At 44.7% G+C, this 22,125-nt stretch overlaps 1 protein-coding gene across 1 annotated transcript in view; it reads right to left on the bottom strand.

Annotated features, from left to right (window-relative positions):
- LOC109475082 overlaps nt 1-22,125 on the bottom strand; it is a 130,278-nt gene that overhangs the window by 570 nt on the left and 107,583 nt on the right. The window contains exons 149-178 of the mRNA XM_019775624.1: nt 21,856-21,997; nt 21,435-21,568; nt 20,740-20,916; nt 20,291-20,542; nt 19,513-19,572; nt 19,189-19,400; nt 18,639-18,849; nt 17,988-18,094; nt 17,275-17,449; nt 16,665-16,790; nt 16,107-16,257; nt 15,572-15,684; nt 14,992-15,210; nt 14,401-14,424; nt 12,857-13,093; nt 11,854-11,994; nt 10,559-10,708; nt 9,905-10,132; nt 8,905-8,991; nt 8,344-8,508; nt 7,663-7,829; nt 6,842-7,004; nt 5,170-5,256; nt 4,532-4,661; nt 3,771-4,025; nt 3,122-3,396; nt 2,494-2,610; nt 1,861-2,073; nt 792-952; nt 121-308 (exon numbers count right to left, since the gene is read on the bottom strand). Of these exons, the coding sequence (XP_019631183.1) occupies nt 121-308; nt 792-952; nt 1,861-2,073; nt 2,494-2,610; nt 3,122-3,396; nt 3,771-4,025; nt 4,532-4,661; nt 5,170-5,256; nt 6,842-7,004; nt 7,663-7,829; nt 8,344-8,508; nt 8,905-8,991; nt 9,905-10,132; nt 10,559-10,708; nt 11,854-11,994; nt 12,857-13,093; nt 14,401-14,424; nt 14,992-15,210; nt 15,572-15,684; nt 16,107-16,257; nt 16,665-16,790; nt 17,275-17,449; nt 17,988-18,094; nt 18,639-18,849; nt 19,189-19,400; nt 19,513-19,572; nt 20,291-20,542; nt 20,740-20,916; nt 21,435-21,568; nt 21,856-21,997 (4,867 nt within the window). The remainder of the gene's footprint in view (nt 1-120; nt 309-791; nt 953-1,860; nt 2,074-2,493; nt 2,611-3,121; nt 3,397-3,770; nt 4,026-4,531; nt 4,662-5,169; nt 5,257-6,841; nt 7,005-7,662; nt 7,830-8,343; nt 8,509-8,904; nt 8,992-9,904; nt 10,133-10,558; nt 10,709-11,853; nt 11,995-12,856; nt 13,094-14,400; nt 14,425-14,991; nt 15,211-15,571; nt 15,685-16,106; nt 16,258-16,664; nt 16,791-17,274; nt 17,450-17,987; nt 18,095-18,638; nt 18,850-19,188; nt 19,401-19,512; nt 19,573-20,290; nt 20,543-20,739; nt 20,917-21,434; nt 21,569-21,855; nt 21,998-22,125) is intronic.

The following is a 22,125-nucleotide window of genomic DNA, read 5'->3' on the forward strand; positions in this document are numbered from 1 at the left end:
TGGACATGGCCCTCTGTTCCACCTTGGAGGGCTTGGAGTCACAATTATAATTTATTCCTGCGCAGTAACTTACAATATTGGTGATATCATCTTCATGAAACTGAAGGTGGTCGCCACAACAGAAAGAAGAGAAGAACGTACCAGCCATGGCCCTGTCGATACCAGCGCTGAGTTCCTGCTCAGACTTCACCACCTGGGTCAGCTCTTCGGTCAGGTGGTCCAGCTTGCCCTGCAGGTCGTTCACCTGTGACCTGAGCAGGTCCCTGTGGCTGCGGAGGGCTGCGGGTGCTGCAGGAGGTTTGGTGGTCCTGCGGAGGGAAGGGTGGGCCATCGTCAAACAAACAAACAAACAAACAACACTGATTACTATACAAAAAGGTTCTTCATTCTTCATCAACCAGTGGGTTTTCAGATCCGATGTTTTGGTGACCATCTGTCATCTTTTTCTGGGCAACAATAACTGGTTCTGATTCAAATTCCAGCTAGGTGCTCCTGCTGCAGTGTTATACAATGTGTAAACGAGTCCAAAATGGAGAGACCTGTCACATGACGTTGAATGTGAAAATGCACTGGTTGTTGAAACTTTCTTGTAAAGCCTCTTTTGCCAACAAAATATTCACAGAATCTGACGGAACACTGATTGTTAGTGCTGCAAAGATTGCAAATGGCTTTACGATTTTCAATGAAGACAAATTTATGTCCTCTTGGAAGGCAAATCAGCACCCTACAATCTAAAGAAGCATCAGCTAGGTAACCATTAAGCCTTAAGGATCACCACAAGCTCCCCTCACCTGTCCTGAGCTTCTTGTGGCTCCTTCTTGCCCCGGAGTTGTCTCAGCTTGGCAGCGATCACGTCAGTAGCCGGTCCAGACCGGTTCTGACCGGTCAGCGCGCCGCGTAGCTGCGAGTTCCCGCTGAAGTCCTGGTAGTTTGCCATCCTCTCAGATACATGCTGCATGGAAACAAAGGGATTAGCAAATATGATTTTTGACGAGTATTTCTCTACAAAGCACACGATGAAAAGCTTAACTAGCTACTCTGGGGGGCTTTCGAGATGCACTATGTCTCTTCTTCAACCTGGTAAAGGTCTTGGAGTTCTCTTATTTGCAGCTGAACCAAATTTAGCTTGAATGAAGTTCTTGTCTCTGGTGTAACATGAGAAGGATGGCATTTTCAGAAAATACAGGTTTGAGTTTAGGTGTGAATTCCTGCTAATGCTCTGGTAATTTGTCATGTCCTCTAAGATACATGCTAACGGAAAATGGGTAATGAATGAACCTGCACCCAGTTTCAGCTTAAATGATTGAATCTTTTTGTGCTTTCTTGTCAAGTACCAACAGGCCTGAGTCAATGCGTGTGTTGACGTTGTACATAGAATGAAGCTCAAGAGTGCAACTGTCTTTTCTAACTTGCTGCATCTTTGTTCGGGAGTCAACAACAGCAAAACTCAACTTTTTCTCTGATTCTGTCTTGTTCCGTTAACGCACTTTACATCTTAGTATACACAGTTTTGGGGAGTGAATAAATTGCTTTCCTACAAACCACTGTGTCAATTATCTTGATCTCCTGCTGAATTCCTTCTTACAAATGTCAGAGAACCACAGAACTAATTTGTTTTGGCCTTTTTAAAGTTAAAACGTTTGGTGCAACACAAAAAATTCTCTCACCTCGAGCTTTCGACCAGTCACTCTTTCGACTAGTCACTCTTCTTCCTCAGTCGTCTACTAGACTGAGGAAGACCAGAGTGACTGGTCGAAAGCTCGAGGTGAGAGAACTTTTTGTGTTGGACCAAAAGTTTTAACTCTAAACATGTAACTGCCAACACAGTTGAACCTTAATGATTGTTTTGGCCTTAATTACCTGTGAGGAGAACTCTGCCTCGACCGGCGCGGTGACCTTGGTGTTGATGAGTTCGCTGACGACGTGGCCGCGTTTCTCCGAGGTCGCGCTGTGTCGGAAGGCTGCCTCCAGCGCTGTCCTGCCATTGGCCGGCCGCCCACCAATCAGGGCTGAGCTGGTGTTGGTGGAGCGCGAACGGGAGAAGAACATGTCCTGGCAGCACAGCTTCATGGCCTGGGGAGAAACGATATAGAACATTCACATTTAACCTCACTGAGGGCCTGGGGAGGAAAAACACAATCTCACTGAAATCACACTTAAGTGTCAGAAATTGTATGACATTGTATGCCGAAATGCCAGGTTTGTACATTTGTTTGTACATGCCTTTGAGCAATAAGACCTGAGCTGATATCAGACCATTTTTGGATCACAGATATAACATGGCTAGTCTTGAGCTTATATTATCTACAATCCTTACTGTCACTGAGATCACAACAAATTTTTCAACTGACTCGTGACTGAGAAACAAGGTACACTTATCAAAGTTACTTTCAGTCCATGATGAAAAGTAGTCAGGATGCTATTTGAAAAGTCTACTGTTTAGAGCTTTTATCCACATATTTTTGTACAAATTGAAATCTCTGAAGTCCTAACCTTGTAGAACTCCCGCAGGAAGTAAGGGTTGTTGTCGTCTGCCAGGTCGTTGACCTTGATGTGGGCCAGACAGTGGAGCAGAACAACGACGAACTCACCCACGGACTCCATACGCTCCTGGAGGGGGGGAGACAGAACAGGGGACAGAACAGGACAGGTTAACACACTAATACACTGCAATGAACTTATTCAACTACTCATTCTCTGCTTAAACTTTAAATCATAATTGTCATAATTCAATATACTACTTAGGACTACATGTGTACTACCAAGAGGTACTTATTTTCATCTCGGTAGGTTTTCTAAGGGCACAATATTGGGGCCTGCCAGGGATTCAAACCCAGAACCTTCAGATTCTGAGTAAGCAACTCTAACCACAAGACCATCTTGCCACAACCTGGTGCCTGTTCCTAGGTCATTGTCAAAGGCAAGTAAAAGTCTTAAGCAGTATCAGTATCCGCCTTGCCTACTGGTACAGGAAGACTACATGTTACTGTGTCTGGACCTGTACCTAAACCTTTGTACTGGTACCTGTACCTGTGCCCATACATGTTGTACCTGATGTTACATTGTACATCTACAGTGTATTAGGTAAATTATGCAGTTCTAGTTTAAAACAACCACCCACCTTCCTAATGAAGAGTATCCTCCTGGCATGTTGGTACAGGAAAGAGTGACGGAAGGCGTTCCTGTGGTAGTCGTTGGGCGGCAGGTTGGAGGCCAGCAGCAGGGTGACCTCAGGCGACCCCAGATGGCGGGCGAGCAGCTGGGTGATGAACACGCCGAAGCGGTACACCACAAAGTGGCTGGGCGTGAGGTCGTTAAGGTCAACGGCCATCAGGTCACCCGAGCACAGCCACTGCGCGTCCTTGATGTCTAGGTACGGCCGGTCTGTCTTCGCACCTGGGGTGGGGTGGGAGGGAGTGGTAAAGAAATGAGTCTTCTCTTAACCAAGAACAATCTTTTAATCTTTTTAAAAATTTTTTCTATGTTTTTTTCTGGTTATAAGATCATTGCAGTTTTTTTAAAACCGTTAACTTTTGTATGGTAGCCTTTTCTTTGTCCTATCTTTTGGGAGCATTGTTAAGTGAACCTTCTATGCAACCAAGTGAGTAAACTTGTTGGCCAAAAAAAATAGTCCTCCTAGTTTGGTCAATTTTTTTTGTTCAGGCACCGAATGAATTTGGCAAAAATGTACACTTCAGGTTTTGCCTTAATATGCTTGGTATCATCACCCACTTATCTTTGCCCTGACTGGTACTTGCCCTGTAACTTACCGATGACGTTACCACCAGGCAGTGTGTTTTTCAGCATATCCTCTATCTCGGTGATGTGTTGGAACAGTGGAGATTTCACCAGAAGGTCCATAAAGTCCTGCTCCTGGGGTGACCCCGCCGGGAACGGCAGCTTCAGGTCACCCGGGGGCAACGCAGGGCCTGATGGGATACCCGACCCCTGACCCTCCTGGTCAAGGGCGTTGGGCGTTGAAGGTCGCAGCATCTGGTTGTTGGTCCTCTCGAACTCTTTTGCACCTGGAGGGGGGGGGGTGATGTTCCATGTTACCTTACAGGGGAAGTTTTACCTTACAAGCCTGGAGAACTGAAATAGTAGGAACTGCTGCCAGGCATCGAAGCACACTGATTCAGGGTACATGATTCAAGTGAGAAGTAAGACTACCACACATTTTCAGATCTTCATACAGTGTAGGTCTTTCTATCTCCTTTGTACTCTTCCCGTTACTCCTCTGTATAGCCTTTAAAAGTGGTCGTCTCACCCCAGTCTAGAACTTGTAGGAACTACTTCCAGAAGTCAAAGAAAACAGATTCTGGGTGCATGACTTTAGGTTAAGTGAGAAGTAAGACTACCACATTTTTTCAGCTGTTCACATGTCTTCTTCTTCCCTTCTCCTCCCTTTCTTTCCCTCCATCCTCTCCACTCCCATATTTATCCCCTCCCCTCTCTAAACCTTCTCCTCCCACCCTGTCCAAGTCCTCCCTTCTCCTCAGTCCCTCCCCTCAGCCCCTCCCCCTAAAGCTACCTTCCACACTGATCCTGTTCAGCTGTTCGTTGGCTCTTCTCTCCTCCTCATACTCCTCCTTCTTCCCCTCCTCCTCGATCATGGCCAGCTGAGCCTTGCGCTTCTTCTCTCGACGGGCCTCCAGCTTAGCCTGGGGACAGGAAGACACGAGGGTAAGAAACAAAATGACTTAGAGAGAGGACAGGGGGAAGGCGTGGGAGTTAGAAAAAATATCTTTAACTGGCACAAGAGGTACATTTTGTAGGAAGTGCTCAAGCGACAGCAGGCAAGACATTGCATTACATGAACTGTTGGTCAGATGTTAGAATATGGTACCTCATCACCATTTAGATGCTATAAAAATAGGACAAACTGGACAAAAACAGGACTAAGGGTGACATGTATGACAATGTTTGCAGAAAATGTATCTTGTCTTTATTTTATCTTATTTTTTATTTTCCGGCCTTTTGTATATGTGCCATTAAGTTATTGCACTTCTTTTCAATGGGGCCCTGTTTTACGCAACAAAACATAACTGTCATATACAAACAAGCTTGAATGTTCAGACACGTGTTTTGATTCTCAATGGGGATCATGTTTGAACCTTACACTTCAATGTATGGATATTTAACTACAATGTTGTATAATTTGCCCCTGACCTTGAGCGCGGCCTTGCTCCTCTCCTGGTCCTTCTGCATGGCTTCGTTTAGCTTCAGCATGTTTTCCTCATGCTCACGGAGAAGTTTCTGTAATAAACAAACAGTCAACAAATGTTACAGAATATAACTCCAACTCCTTATGTAGGAGTTTCTGTAACAAACAGTCAATAAACATTGTCATATATTAATCCTCATGTGAGTTTCTATTGGTGTAAAAGATGACAGGTATTTAGATAAACAGCAACACCAGCAGTTGTCTGCCTTTTGTTTGTCTACGTATTTATGAATTATCGTGTAAACTTCTAGTCTCCACCGTTCCTGTGAAGAAATAGTTTAATAAGAAACTGTGTTGTCTCACTTCCAGCTTCTACAAGTGAAAATGAGAGGTCATTAACACCAGCCTGAGTGCAACATTAAAACATGAAGATTCCTTTATGGTGAACAAGGATTTTTTGCATCAATCCAACTATATTATATACAGTGAATTTCTTCATGATAATATATGTGATGCCAGGGCTATATTTAAGCAGCTAATCTGCTGAAGCTTAGCTACACTGTTCTCGAACACACCCTTGCCACTCGTCAAGAGTTTTCTCTCTATATGTGTGACAGAAACACCAGTCTGAAACTGTGTTATTTGTATAATTATAGTTCTCTTTCCTCTCTACATGTACTGTACACTTGTGACAGAAACACCAGAGGCTGAAACCGCATTATTACACTGAAGCAGCCCTATAACTTTTCTCTCTAAATGTGACAGAATCACCAGGCTGAAACCGCATTATTACACTGAAGCAGCCCTACTCTACTTTTCTGTGTGAAAGAATCACCAGGCTGAAACCGCATTATTACACTGAAGCAGCCCTACGGTAAACTCTACTTTTGTGTGTGACAGAAACACCAGGCTGAAACCGCATTATTACACTGAAGCAGCCCAGACTCATGAGCGCGTCCAGCCTGGCCTTCAGCATGGGTCGTGCCGCGCCCTGAGCTGACCCCATCGCCTGGGTCAACGACCTGTACTCCGCTAGAAGCCGCTGATGTTGGACAGGAAACAATGGTTATAAATAATGTTAGCAACAACTTCACAGGAGGCGACACATTACAGCACCTGAAATAAACTTGAGGTATCACCAATGTTGGTACTTGAAAAGTATTAAAATGTGTTACTACTACAGACCTTAAATATTCAACTCAAGCCAGCCATGCATTGTTATGCCTTTTTTCCCTCAGTAAAATAATAGCAGACCATGTTTTGCTACAGGCACTGTCAGCTTCTGGTTTGCAAGTGACAAAAAATTTTTAATCAAATTATCAAACCAAAACTTTCACAAAAATTTAACCTGCAGAACACTGGTATGTGCCTTACTTTGTTTCTACAAGCATCTTATTTATCTAAGAGACATAAAGAGAGAAGAAATCCTTAAGGCTTAATTTAGTTTATTCTCTAGTAGTTGTTCAAACTTTTACGTCATTCTGTTATTCTGTTATCCTGTTATCCTTGTATCTTATGTATCATGTTACTCAGAATGATGTACATGTAACATCACATTCTGATGTATGCATTTAGCCCCATGGGCATGAACATGCAAATAAAGATTCAATTAATCAATTATCTGTTTCTTAGTATCTACAATGTGTCTGACAATGTCTTTAAGTAAGTGTCTCTCACCTCCTTCTCGTCCTCTGTAACATTCATCTGCTCCAGTTCCTTCCTTTTCTGCTTCTCTCGTTCCTCCAGCTGTGTCTTCGCTCTCTTCTCCCGGTCGGCCAGCCTCTCCTGCTCTCTCTTCTCATCCCTCCTTCTCTCCTCCTCAATCTCCTGCTCAAGGGCACTGCAGGGGGACGACAATTTATTTATGATTTTTTAATCCCTTGTCCTGAGGGGCCCATATATATGGGTTGCACAATATATCATACAGTACCATCTATACATAGTTACAGTTCTAGACAGCTACCTTTATCATGTAGAATTTAGTTATTTTATATTCTATTTCATTGTTGTTTTATGTTTTGTAATTTGCAATTAGCCTCCGGGCACGAATTGGCAATAAACTTTTCTTCCATCTATATAGCACCCTGTATAATGTACGATTGGGTTTTTTCTCATGGAACACATCACACAGGGAAACACAAGAAAAGAGCAAGTAACTATGCCACAGCGGGGCAAAAAAAAGTCTAAGGGTCTATGACCTGATTGAAACATGAAATCATCTGAAAATATTGTTTTAAAAATGCCAGCAGGACAAGAGATTTATCTAATGAAGATCTACCACATTTGTGGAAGGACACAACACCACCTGTAAGATTTGATCTAGTCTCACCAGTAAAGACCCATTAAGTTTTCAATAAGTGTGCTGGGATCTTCAACATGCTCAAGGTGTGGTTTTTCATCTCAAACTCTGGCTTTGCATAGAAAGAAACATTGGTTTGAAAAACAACCATTCCAGCCTTTGATATCTTATTCTGAACCTGAGCGTGCAGGCTCCTCACCTGACTTGGTCCCTGAGTTTCTTCTTCCTCTCCTCCTCCTTCCTCCTCCTGTCCTCCTTGATCCTCTCCATCTGCTGGTTCAGTTCCTTCATCTTCGTCTCCCGGAAGTCTCGAGCCGCTTCTGCTGCCTTCTCCGCGTCCTGGGTGTACTGCTCAATAAGGGCAGCCTGGGGAAGGGGGGGTGTGTGCTTCATTACAACAGTTACAGGGACACAACAAACAGCCTAAAGATGGTGGAAGGAGAGGGATGGGCTCCACCTTCCAATACTGTGGACTAACAACTCACTGCCCCTTTGGCCTCAAAAAGGTACAGGTCTACCTTTACCCTTACTTTCTTGCCCTTGCCCTCTACTATGTCATTGCTGTACACCCATTGCTACAGTTTGAACCCCAAACCCCCATAGAGACCCCCATCCCTGCAGGTAGCCCCCCATACAGACCCCCATCCCTGCAGGTAGCCCCCCATACAGACCCCCATCCCAGCAGGTAGCGCACCTGTTCAGGTGAGAGGTTCTTCATGGCGTCTGCCAGCTTTTTCAGCTGTTTCTCCCATTGCTGTACATTGCTACAGTTTGAACCCCTAAACCCCATACACTCATCCCTGCAGGTAGCCCCCCATACAGACCCCATTCTCTGCAGGTAGCCCCCCATACAGACCCCCATCCCTGCAGGTATCCCCACCTGTTCAGGTGAGAGGTTCTTCATGGCATCTGCCAGCTCCTTCAGCTGTTTCTCCCGCAGCTCCAGGCGCGCGTGTGCGTGGTCGATCTGCAGTGACGGCAGAACGTCCCTCTCAGCCTCCGCCAGCAGGGCCGCCGTGCGCTTCTCAAACTCTGACAGCTGTTTCTGGGGGGACAGGAGACAATAAGGAGGTTTTAGGCATGCAAGAAAGTTCATCTGAGTTGGTAAAATACATAATGAGAATTAAACTGTTCTCCAACTCAAGAGAATTGATGTCAGATGTGGGTAAAAGTCACGTGTCTACAGCACTTGAGTCAGAAAGCTGATGAAGACCGAGTGATTTGGTCGAAAATACTAGTGAGTCAATTTTCTTGAGTAGGAGAACAGTTTAATTATTATTATTTAGGTTTTAGGAAGTTGGAATGGCCTAACAGTAACAAAACTCCTGTTCTCTCTATTCATTCATACAATATATGGTGACCAGCCTCTCCAACTCTTTCCTGTGACTGAATGCAATTTGTTTGGAAGAAGGAACAGAGCAAAACAAAATTGAACAGCTACCTTGTGTGCCTGCTGTAACTCTGCCTTCCTCTTGGCCAGTTCTGGGGCTGCCAGGGAGCCGGCATTGGTCACCAGCTCAAGCAGCTCCTGTGAACAACAGCAGAAAAATTCAGCTAGATGTATCATATTAAAGTCATCCTACTACAAAATCTGTATCAGTGTATATCTGTACATGAATCTGTATCTTTGCATGAATATGTATTCTGTGCATGAATTTGTATCTGATTGCAAATAAAGATATCGAGTGATTCCCCTATAATCATATTAAAGTACATTATGTATTCATCTTGATAGTAGGCATGTTTATGTCTAGTTAGTTCATTGGATATTGAGTCACTTTGAAGTCTCCATTTTGTGTTGCTACTAAACAATCATTCAGAAAACTGATAAATCTATCTATAAGTCTATGCGGACAGGTGGTCACTATTTGACTGAGGATCAGCTAAACACAAAGCATAATCCTAAATCTGCTTGTGTTAAGCTGCTGAGCCTAAATAGCGCCCCCTACCTGCTCCTGTTGGGACACCAGCCTGTCCCTGTCCTTATATAGAGTCAGAAGAGCGCCCCCTACCTGCTCCTGTTGGGACACCAGCCTGTCCCTGTCCTTATATAGAGGCAGAAGAGCGCCCCCTACCTGTTCCTGTTGGGACACCAGCCTGTCCCTGTCCTTATATAGAGGCAGAAGAGCGCCCCCTACCTGCTCCTGTTGGGACACCAGCCTGTCCCTGTCCTTATACAGAGGCAGAACAGTGCCCCCTACCTGTTCCTGTTGGGACACCAGCCTGTCCCTGTCCTTATATAGAGGCAGAACAGTGCCCCCTACCTGTTCCTGTTGGGACACCAGCCTGTCCCTGTCCTTATATAGAGGCAGAAGAGCGCCCCCTACCTGCTCCTGTTGGGACTCCAGCCTGTCCCTCTCTTTGAATAGAGGTGTATACAGTACTTGAGAGAAGCCTGAACTGCTTGTGTTTAGCTGATGAGCCTAAATAGCGCCCCCTACCTGCTCCTGTTGGGACACCAGCCTGTCCCTGTCCTGCTGCCTGCGCTCGGCTGCCTGTGCTCGCGCTGCGGCCCTTGCTGCCTCCGCTTCCCGTCTCTGCTGCTCGTCCAGGCGAACTGTCTCCTTCAGGTGCCGCTGCTTCAAGACGCGGTAGATGATGTTCTCCGCCTTCTTACCGTCCTGACCTTGGATGGAGTCCGCCAAGGTCGACTTCTCGTGGTCCAGCAGCTGTGAGGAGTGGAGAAGGTAATCAGTAACTATACATGTACATTGTATACAGTGCATGAAATTTCCTTCAGTGGTGTACTTTACATTAAATTTGGTGAAAGATGAAAACAAGAATCTGATTGTAAGCACCACCCTATAAATATAAGCCCAGCTCTACATATGTACTGTTACGTACCTGCTGAGTTGCGAGGTTCTCCCTATCATTTTGACAAAATATTTATACATATACACACAACAAAAGTTCAGCTATGCTGGGGAGCTTTTGAGACGTACTCTGTCTCTTCATCAACCCGATTAAGATCTCGTCTTATCCCTATCCAATTGTTGCTGCATCAGAACCTGGGCCATCTCAGCTCGGTGCTTCTCTGAACCCCCCTATAAGACCCCCCCTGTGAGACCCCCCTATAAGACCCCCCTGCTGCGTACCTGCTGAGTTGCCAGGTTCTCCCTGTCCTGTTGCTGCTGCATCAGAACCTGCGCCATCTCAGCCTGGTGCTTCTCGGCCAGCTGTGCTGCCTTCTGACGTTTCCTCTCCTCCAGCTTCTTAGCCAGCGTGTTCTTCTGACGCTCTTTCTCCTGAGGAAGAGACCAAAGAATTCTTGATACTTTGCATATAAGACTCGTTGATTAGAGTTTTCACCAAGCTTTAGAATAAATTTCAATACATTTTGTTAGCCTGGTATTGGTCCTATTCTATAGCTGCTCTAACTGCTTTGATGGACTGGTATCCTCATCCCTATCCTCATTCAGACATTTAGCCTGATAAAGTTTGTGTTTGTGTATTGAGATCTGTGAGTCAATTTGGTTGCCTGTACAACAGATATTGTGGAAGCTATTTAAGCCACCCTGACTACATCACTCATATAATATTTGTTTGCTTGGTCATCTCAGCTGGCACACCAAAGGCACAACCTCATATGTGGTTACAATGCTAACTGAGGCTTGGTGATTTAGAAGACAGATATAATCAACTATGTGGCCCCTTACTCAAGAACTGCAACCAGACCTCTTCTTGCATTGGACAGGGTAGAAAGCTGGCAGACATCTGAATTTGCAGACTGAAATTGCTGTGGAATTTATCTGTCACTATTGAGTGAGGATATGTGAAGTTGACAAGCAGACTTAGTACACCTCATGTAAATTGTAAGCCTGGCAGACAAATTTCCTGACTAGAGACAAAGACAAGTAGCTGTTGTATACTATAGCAAAGCCACCCTGCCTACACCACATCTACTGTCCAACCTGCCACAAGTCTGCTAACAGTTGGAGCAAACCAGACACTTCTCCATGGGGTAGCTTGTACATGGGAGGAGGGGTTCATAACAGCCATCATCAGGTAAAAAATGTCATTTTATGAAAGACATACACATCATCCTCATCATCCTCATGATGTCTCCGGATCATTTAATCTGATGAGGTACACTTGATAAAGTTACTTCAGTATGCCCTATCCCTCATAGAGGACACTAGAGCAGTCCCTGTGAGACTAGCATCTCTCACTAACATTGACAAAAGTGTAGACATAGACATAGACATACACACTGACAAACATTTTGCAAAAGCTGAAAATTCCATAACTTTTAATTCTATATCGCTGTAACAAATGATAGAAATGTTCAGCAGTCTGTCCATTTACCATAGAAGCAGATGTGTTTGATCTAAAGATTTAACTCTAAACATGTAACTACCAACACAGGTGAACCTTCATGATAGATTCTGACCTTGTCCATGTTGTCTGCCATTTTCTCCATCTCCTGTTGGTGAGCAGCCAGCATCTGTTTCACCTGATCCTCCGTCAGGTTCTGTTCCTTCTTCTTTAGCACCAGGTCCCGCTCAAACTGGGCTTTCTGCTGGTCCAGGAGCTGTAAACAGACAGTCAACATGTACAACATGTAAACAAACAAACAAACAAACTACTAGGGCCTTCTGCTGGTCAAGGGGCTTGCTACAAACAGTCAACATGTAAAGAAATACACAAACTAACACACAACAACTGATTCTACCCTATGATGGTCCTATGATTGCCCAAGAGAAGAATCATAACTTAGTGTCTACATGTATAACTAAAAGGAAACTATCATATACATGCACACAAAGTAACAAACCAGCACATCCCAGTAAGATGGCATCTCTTGATTTTTCATTAAAAATTTAAGATGGACAAAACAGCATAGAACTCTTTACCACATGGGTTACAAACAGTGTCATCACATGAGAAGTTCAAACAAGGCCTACTAAAGCACATGAGGGACAGAACAGCCACTAATGGGGGCCCGCAAGCCCTTTTCCGTAGAGCGTAATCGGCCATTTTAATTCTACGTAGAGCGTAGACGGACCGCTCTTCGCATTTTGCGTAGAGCGTATTGGCCGTTTTAATTCTACGTAATGGGTTGTAGCCACTTGGAATATATCGTAAAGCGTAATCAAGGGTTCCCGAATTCAACGTAGAGCATTGTCGGGACCCCCCTTGCAGGCCCCCACTAATGGGTGGGCACCTAAAGGAGGGTTGTTCCACGATAAATCAAAATCAACAGCGAACATTTTCTCTCATCTATTGTGGTCTTCTTTTGCCCCAAAAAGCTGAGTTGTAACCATTGTAAAAGGAAACATAATGATATAAATGCAAACAAAGAAACAAAAGAACATATCCTGATAAGACGCGTATGGCACCTCTCGATGTTTCAATACTCGATAAAAACGTAAGATGGATGAATTTTCTCTCACCAGTTTCTTCTGGTCCTCCATCTGTGTCTCCACAGCGACACTGCTGTTCTCCAGCTCCTGGTCCAGCCTCCTGCCGGCCTCCCGGTCCTCCTGCCGCTGTCGGGTCTCCAGCGCGGCCTGCTCATCCACCTGCTGCTGGTGCAGGTTCTCCACGGCTTGACCAGCTGCCGCGTCAGAATCCGTCTTTTCTTTGATCTGGTCAATCGCGTCAGATGCTTCTGCCAGCCCTCGCGCCGCCTGGACAACATGGGTGGATTAGGAAGGTCATGCAAATTGTTCAGACTTTGGTTTGGAAAAGCAGGATTTATTTATTTATTGGTTCAGCTGTACAGAGGACAGCCAAGGTTGCCCAACTAGTGCCAGGACTATTTATAAAGCAGGATGAATTCCTGGTTTATCAAAGGACAATGGGCTCCCGGGGGGAGGATGGTTATCGTATCCAGAACTGTGCCTATCTAGTTCCATGCTTGATTGGGTTTGGGTTGGGATCAGGCACGGTTCTGGATAGTCTCTATCGTATCCAGAACTGTGCCTATCTAGTTCCATGCTTGATTGGGTTTGGGTTGGGATCAGGCACGGTTCTGGATAGTCTCTATCATATCCAGAACTGTGCCTATCTAGTTCTATGCCTGAATGGGTTAGGGTTAGGATCAGGCACGGTTCTGGATAGTCTCTATCGTATCCAGAACTGTGCCTATCTAGTTCCATGCTTGATTGGGTTTGGGTTGGGATCAGGCACGGTTCTGGATAGTCTCTATCGTATCCAGAACTGTGCCTCTCTAGTTCTATGCCTGAATGGGTTAGGGTTAGGATCAGGCACGGTTCTGGATAGTCTCTATCGTATCCAGAACTGTGCCTATCTAGTTCCATGCTTGAGGGGGTTTGGGTTAGGCTCAGGCACGGTTCTAGATAATCTGCGTGTATCCACTAACGTAGATTTGCCCCACTTGCATCACAATTTGGAAAACATCTTTAACACATGCATTACATTTCACTTCATGTAAATCTAATGTGCGTTGTTTCCATTCCTTAAAACAAATCCAGCTACATAGGGTGAGGGGAAAACAAGTATTAGGACGTTAGGTTGGTTTGGGTTACTTCAAAAACAAACCGCAAGCAGACCACACCAGTGTACCAAGTACTCTCCAAGCAGAGGTTTGGGCTATGGCTCATTTTTTACATGTACGTAGTCATTTTCATAGAGATTTTTTTTGGCACTGGTATCTTTTTTTCCCAGTTGCATGTTGAATACTGTCTTGCTAATTTGATACTATTTTGACAATTTCATACTGTCCTATAGCCACCAAAAGATCTGCTTGGAGATGTACATGATTATATGATGAACAAAACCACATGTGCAGGTTAGTGTTAGACGATTTGTACAAAGTACCACAGCCTCGTCCACCTCAACTCTCCTTGTGGGGATGAAGATGAAATGTTAGAGTTATATTGATCAGGAATCTGATCTGATTGATTAGGCTGTTAGACCGTTAGTGCTGCCATCCCGGGGTTACTTAAGGTCGTTGTCATGACAACAAGCCTACCTTGTCCACTTCCTTGAGGGGATCCTTCAGGTGAGCATGAGGAGGAAAACAGTATGTTTACTGCCAGTAATCATGGAGGGATTGTTGAACTATCGACAGCAGTTACCAGCTGTACCAAATCAAAGCATGGTATTTTACATACATTGAGCTGCTCTAGAAGAAAAAACTAAGCATGTTTATCTTCTACAGAAAATGAAATGGTTACTCACTTGTCAATATCAGCCAAAATTAAAATTATAATTATTTTAGCATTATGCCTAAAGAATAAGTGTGAGTTCTTTGGTTAAGAAGTGTCATAACTGAGCATCTCAAATGAACCATGCTGCAGGTTAAGGTAGTGTTATAAAAATTAACATTCTAACAATCTAAGGTCAGAATGGCACTACATGTTCCTGACAAGGAACCCAAACGAATGAGCAAATATCCAGTGCTTGCTAACCTGTGCTTACTTATAAGTCACTTTGCTACAATTAGAATCAAAGTGTCCTTCCTTTACCAAAGCTAACTATCCCTGCTATTCAGTTTTGCTAATTATATCCAGTTCGTTAATTTACCTGAGCCTTGCTAATTGTGTCCAGTTCGTTAGCTTACCTGAGCCTTGCTAATTGTGTCCAGTTCACTAGCAACAGCTGCCTCCTTGGCCAGTTCCTCCCTGTGCCGTTTCCTGGCCGCCAGCTTAGCCTGGAGTTTGTCTCTCTGTTCGTCGAGGGAGTCCTGGAACCTTCGTTCCACCAGGCCAGCTTGCTGCATGTAGTGGGCGACAGCCTGGGCTTTCTCCTCTTCTGTTAGTTCTGAGCTGGACAGCATGTCCTGGGGTGGAGAGGGGGGGGGGTGAGATCGTATGGGGTTAAAGCCAAGCCAAGAGAGAGAGTGAGAGAGTCAGGTGTAAGTGTAAAATATTCCTTATGACTACCCCTGCCTGCTGCATGTACTGTGCAACAGCCTGGGCTTTTTCTTCTTCTGTTAGCTCCGAGCTACACAGCATGTCCTGGGGGTTGTGTGAGAGACATCTTAGACCCAGGTTAGAAGTACAATGTAGGTGAGATCTGTATTTGTGTCATCTGGACATATAGCTAAAGTCACTAGTAGGAAGCAGTACAAAGAACTTACTGTCTACCTTTGACCAACCCTATGCCCAACATGATTGTGCGTTGCCAATGTATAGACTCACATCGAGGGTCTCCATGTGGGTTCTACGCTGGTCCTCAGCGTCCAGTTCATCGATAACCGCCATGAGAGCCTCCTCCTCCTTCAGGTCATCCGCATCTTGCTGGGCCTGGAAAGCTGCAGACACAACAAGGTGGGGGAGTTCATGTTCGACTTCTGTTCATACATTGTAAAGCACCCAAAACTTCTACTTTGAAAATACCCTGGTCAGACACTCTCTTCTTGGATGTCCATCGCGAAGGTCAGAACTCACTACTTTCACAAACCACATCAGTAGCAGCAATCTCTTTCACGCTGAAATACTTTGAGCATGGTAGGCTTGAAATTTGGAAAGAAGGGTCTGTGTTCAATGTTGATCTCTGTCTATGACTTACTCATTTTCACAGATGTTAGATCTGTTTTAACGACAACCAAGAGAGCATAAATTATTATAAGTTTCTTCTCAACCCCATTTTTCAACTTGAAAAATACTGCACACACAGTTAGGCTTTAAGTAGCTATCTGAAGATTCTGAAGGGAATCTAAGACACTGCCAGCACCTTCTAAGATGAGCTTCTCCTCCTCCGAGCCCTGCTCCACTCCCTCAGGAATCTCCGGCCCGTCGGCGCGGCTCCGTGTGCGCCGCTGGCGCTGCCGCTGACGCATCCGGTCCTTCATGTTCGACCTCTGACCTCGCTGGGCTGCTGACTGCTGCAGGTTGAACAGCAAAGTCAAGGTCAAGATCAAGGTTGGTCACACTCTACTGGTTTGAAACCAATACTTCTGAATCAAAAAGGATGGCTTCGAACCATGATCACACCACGTTTTCAAGCCCTTTTCAAGATAGGTCATTATCATTGGCTCATTGAATCTGGTAGGAGCCAAAGTCTTTTGTTGACACATTTCGTCTTCATTAATGATCACTCAATTATTGTCTTCCTTTGACATCTAGAGCATTTAGCAAAGAGAACACAACTGGAACCATGTTTTGATGCCGTATTGTAGTTATCAGTTCAGAGAGTGCAACAAGAGCATATTTTTTACTTTATTCTAACACATAAAAAGCCATTGTAAATGCAAATTAGGACTTCAGTAAAGAAAAGTGACGTTAGTGGTACCTTCTTCATGTCCTCCAGCAGCTTGTCAGTCTCTGCATCACTCCTGCCCATCTGCCTGTTCAGGGCGCGGATCCGAGCCTCCATCTCAGCATCCAGCTGCGCCTTACGACCGCTGTTTATCTCCTCCTGGTACCAGCAAATCAGTCAATCCATCCATCAATCAATCAATCAATCTACATGTATCAATCAACTAACCCAACCCTAAATCTCTCGCTGTTTATCTCCTCCTGGTACCAGAAAACCAGCCAATCAATCAATCAATCTATGTGCATCAACCAATCGACCAACCTGCAGCCACTCTAACCTTCCTAATATATAGTCATGTATCCTTGAATGCAAAATAACACTGCATGGTCACTTGAAGTTGATATTTTTCACAAAATACTAAATCTTTAGAAAATTTCAAAAGTTGGATCCCCAAAACAGTTACCACACATTTTGATAAAACAAAGAACTCAGAAAGATGCATAGTTTCACACTTCAACATGGCACATTGCACTTAGCTGGACAGCTAGTACCAAGTATTTGTAGAGTTTCAAAGGTCTTGAGACTAGTTTTGACAAACTAAATACCACCTTATATAATGTTCTTACTCTGAACTCCATCTGACCTGTTCCCGTGCGAGCTCCTCAGCGAAGGCCTTGTTCAGCTCAGCGATGAGCTGCTCCTGTTGCTTAGCCAGCAGCATCAGGTCCTGGTCCAACTCATCATCCGAGGGTAGACTGATCGCTGGTACCGTCTCATCCACATCCACTCCTGCTTCCAGCGCTTCTGCCCTCTGCCTCCTACACACACAGGGGAAAGAACAATCAACCATCTAACTACATCACTGGTCTAATTTATCATCAGATGGCAGACTTATCGCTGGTACTGATCTCATCCACATCCACTCCTGCCTCTAGAGCTTCAGCCCTCTGTCTCCTACACACACAGGGGAGAGAAAATCATTTGTCTATCAGTGTACACTGTACATCAGGTCCTGTTTCTGGTCACCTGCAGATTGAAGACTCATCATTGTGCTAGATGAGACTCATGCCGTTTCACTTACATCCACATCCAAGCCTTCAGGGCTTCTGCGTTTGTATCCTACAGGCAGAAGTGAGGAAGACACCATATACAATGTATCTTATTACATGATTCTTAAACCTGGTTCAGCTTTTCACAGAATATGATGTACATCAGACATTGAGACCATCTGATGACTTCAGAGTTTTCCTATCTAGATTTCCTATGCACAAAGATTAGTCAACAGGATCTTTGCAATTTCTATTTCCTAACACTGAGATGTTTTCACCATAAGTGTGTCTTAAAGACCAGACTTACTGCAGCAGGGCTCTCTTCCTGCGGACTCGCTCCTCCCTCAGCTCCTTACGCACCTTCTTCAGACGTTTCTGCTTCTCAGTCTCAAACTTCTCATTGATCTTCTGGATCTGAAGACAAGACAAGGGATGAATACAGAAAACAGCATTTGCTTTCTGCTTACAAATAACAGTCAACAAAAATACAGCATCTGCTGAGAACAGACCAACCTCCAACCAAAGTCTTACAGTACAGTGAAGAATCTACATTCTGTGCAGCCTCAAAAATGGCCTGTTCCATGTACATGTACCATGAGGAAACATGGTGTGTTACACCACAAGGCAGTTATACAGAATAGAGACTTATTAACCACTACATCTAAGACAGCCCATACCTTTTGTGCTGACTCCAGCATTGCCTGTTCCCTATCCTCATCAGTAGTACACCCAGACACATTGTGTGTTACACAACAATTCAGTTATAGCACTCACTCTCTCTCTCTGTCTTTCTCTCTCTCTCTCTCTCTCCCATACCTTAGTCAGTCGTTGGGGCAGCATGATGTTTGGCCAAAGTCTTCCACTGCTGACTGTCTGGCCATCTGATTGGCTGTTTGACCCGTTCACTCCTTTAAGTTATATGGACTAGGCAAAAAATTATATTGGAGAAAGCCCCAACCTTTTGTGCAGATTCCAGCATGGCCTTCTCCCTCTCCTCATCAGTGGTGCACCTGCGCAGCTTCTCCTTGAGCTCGGCCTGCACCTGCTGGATGGCCTTCTCCTTCTCCCTCTCCACGTCCTGGATCACCTGGTTGATGGCAGCGATCTCCTCGGCACGCAGCTCGTCCTCCAGCTGCACAGCCTCACGTGTGAACCGCTCCAGGAGGCTCCTGGGGTTTAGTAAATAATACCATGTTGTAATACTGTTGTAAATGAGTTATTCTTATTTCTTAATGATCCCTGGAAGATTAGCCTTTTGGGCTAAAGGGCATAAAGATAAAGAGAATGCGTGAGAAAATGTTAAATGTTAAATATTCATATTAAGATTAATGTCCCGGACAAGATGTCACCATGGTAATTGGTGCTGTAGCACCCTGACACCCTGTGGTGTTGTATTGCATCAAGTTGCAGGCTAGAGTTGAAAGGGCTGACCACCATATATTTGGGCAAAAATGAAAAAAAAAATTGCCTATAATTTCATGTCAAGTTTGTGAGGACTAATTCCATACCTGGATTTTTCCTTGAGCTCCTCCTCAGACATCTCCGGCTGCTGTTTCTGCTGGGTGACAGTCGTGGCCATGCCTGCTGTTCCTGCTGTCCCGGGGACAGCGTGGGACAGCAGCTGTGTCTGCACCACCCCTGCTGTTCCCTGGCTCGGCACCACGGAGGTCAGACCCTGCACGGTCTCCACTTCCCCAATAGAGATGGACGGGCCAGCAAACTGGGGAAAATTCATGAACACAGGCATTACTACAGTAAACTACACTTCTGGTCATTCAAAATTTGTTTCTGACTAGTAGATATATATCAGCTACAAGCGAAAAGCTTTGTACTCTTAAACTTAGGCCCTGCACGGTCTCCACTTCCCCAATAGGGATAGAGGGACCGGCAAACTGGGGAAAATTCATGAACGCAGGCATTACTACACTTCTCCCGTAAATAATTTCATCAGGTTCTTGGTAAACGAATGAACAGCAAAGTTCTTTCATCAAAACCATTTATTATTATTTTTTTTATATATTTATTTTTTTTCACGAGCCAACGTTTGACCGTCTGTCATCTTCATCAGGGCAATTCTGACTGGTTTGCTGTGCATTGACGCTAAATGTTACTTGGTGCATAGTGTACTAAAAGTGTTACATAGTTCACAGCGCACTGTGCACATTACACTTCTGGTCGTTCAAAATTTGTTTCTGACTAGTAGATACATATCAGCCTGAAAAGCTTTTTCCTTAGAAAGACGCAGTCACTATCAAGACAAGGGAACTGGAACTTAAAGCCTTATTTTGGATGAATTGACAAAAGTCACTGAAACTGAAGAAATGATCCATCATGAACAGAATCTTGCAAATTTTAGCTCAATTTGAGGCCATCGGTAAGTACTGGACAGCTGGCTCACCATACCTACTGTTATAAGTATGGTGAAGATTTACATTGTGAAGATTTACATTGTGAAGATTTACATTGTGAAGATTTACATTGTTTAGATTTAAAACACTATGACCATCCACAAGAAAGCAGCTTACAAACAAGCTGAAAAATCTTCAATCAGTACACTGTCAGTACATGTTTTTTATGTGAAATCTGCAAGCAGAAATGGTCTATAGCTACCTGTAGTGGTGCCAGTCCTCGGTGCACTGTTGGCGCCGTCTGTGTGGCCGCCGCTCCTGTCCCTCCGGAGAAGAGCTGCGCCCCCTCCACGGAGAGTTGGAACTGCCCGCCGGCCTCCAGCATGGCTATGAGCTGCTTGAGAAGCGGGATGAGCTCACGACTGGAGGCGGGGGAGGTCAGGTCGTCGCCGTACACGCCCGAGATGGTGGCATCGTAGTCCCCGGCAACAACCACTGCTCCTGTCAGGACATTCTGGGGGGAAATATATGAAAAATTTGTCAGTTTCTTTCATCAACAACAGTGCACATAAGTTACAAACTATGACAGAATCCAACAGGTCTGAACAACGTTAACAGGTGAAGTTAAGACAAATTAGATATGGCAAAAACTGATTTTATTTTTTATTGACTGTATTCACTAGATGTGATTGTATGCTACTTTAGCCCCACCTTGGCCTCCAGTCCGAGCAGCTCTGCCTTCTCCCTGACGTACTCCAGGGCAGAGTGTTCCTCGTCCAGATTCTCCGACCGGCTCAGGATCTGGTCCTGTAGCTCTGCCTGTAGTCGCGACTTGGCCTGCCGGTAACGCTGCAGCACTGTAGCTTCTGCATCTGGGTTCATGGCTCCCCTGGGGGGGGGTACAATACTGTCAGTACGTGTACACTAACCCTACCACTACCCCAACTCTAAATCTAACCCTAACCCTAACCCTTACCCTAACTCAATCTAACCCTAACCCTAACTCTAACCCTAAAGGTTGACGAAATGCAGCTCTCTGGGATTTTTATAGTAGATGGTTTAACTGGAAAGAGTCATGAATGGAATCTCTGTTTCCCTGTGACCAGTTCCTATCTCTAGTTCCTGCATCCAACCCTGACCCTAACCCTAACCCCACCCAACCCTAACCCTAACCCTCACCCCACCCAACCCTAACCCTAACCCAACCCTAACCCTAACCCTAACCCTAACTACAGAGTCCGTAGCTCCTGTATATTATAAGTGTGTAAGTGTTACAAATGTACGTACCTCCAGTTCCTGCATCCTGTCCAACCCTAACCCTAACCCCAACCCTACCCTACCCTACCCTAACACTAACCCTAACTAGAGTCCGTAGCTCCTGTATATGGTGTGTAAGTGTTATGTACCTCGAGTTCCTGCATCCTGTCTTTGTACTTGTTCTCTTCCATCTGCAGCTTCTGGAAGAATTTCCGGATCGTCTCGGCGAACTTCCGATGCGCCTCCTGATGTCTCTCCTCCCGCTCCCGCTCCGCCTGGTTCACTGGAGGGTTACAGGTTCACAACATAAGTCAGTGTGATTTAGAAAAAAGGTATTCATTTCATTCATATTTATTTCATGAGGAAGGTGCTAGAGTCCCACAATATCATACAAAAGAAAGTTAACAAATATCACATGAAAAAAAACAGTAATGGAGGGAAGTGTATGTTTGGTCAGGATAAATTGTAAATTTACAAATTTAAAGAACTTTTTCTTTCTTCTGTTTACAGAAAATCATATGTTTAGACAGTGAACATGTTAATATATGTAAGTATGCTTATGAGCCGTACCCTGGGTAAGGATGGAGACCACATCTGGCGGCAGGACGGCTGTGAACTCCTCCTCAGCATCCGTCCTCCTCTGGACCTCTCTCTTAGCCGCATCCGACAGTTTGTGCACATTCTCTGCCATGGTGTCCAGACAGTCCTCAATCTACATAACATGGAGTGAGGAGAAAGCCTTTAATTGTTGGAAGAATGCTTCACTCTGCACACCAACTAATAGTATAGGGACTTTCATAACTTATACCAGGCAGTTAACTTTATGCCCACAGTGTAAAT

The sequence above is a fragment of the Branchiostoma belcheri genome, unplaced genomic scaffold, assembly GCF_001625305.1.
Source record: "Branchiostoma belcheri isolate BF01 breed outbred unplaced genomic scaffold, Haploidv18h27 scaffold325, whole genome shotgun sequence".
NCBI classification, from domain to species: domain Eukaryota; kingdom Metazoa; phylum Chordata; class Leptocardii; order Amphioxiformes; family Branchiostomatidae; genus Branchiostoma; species Branchiostoma belcheri.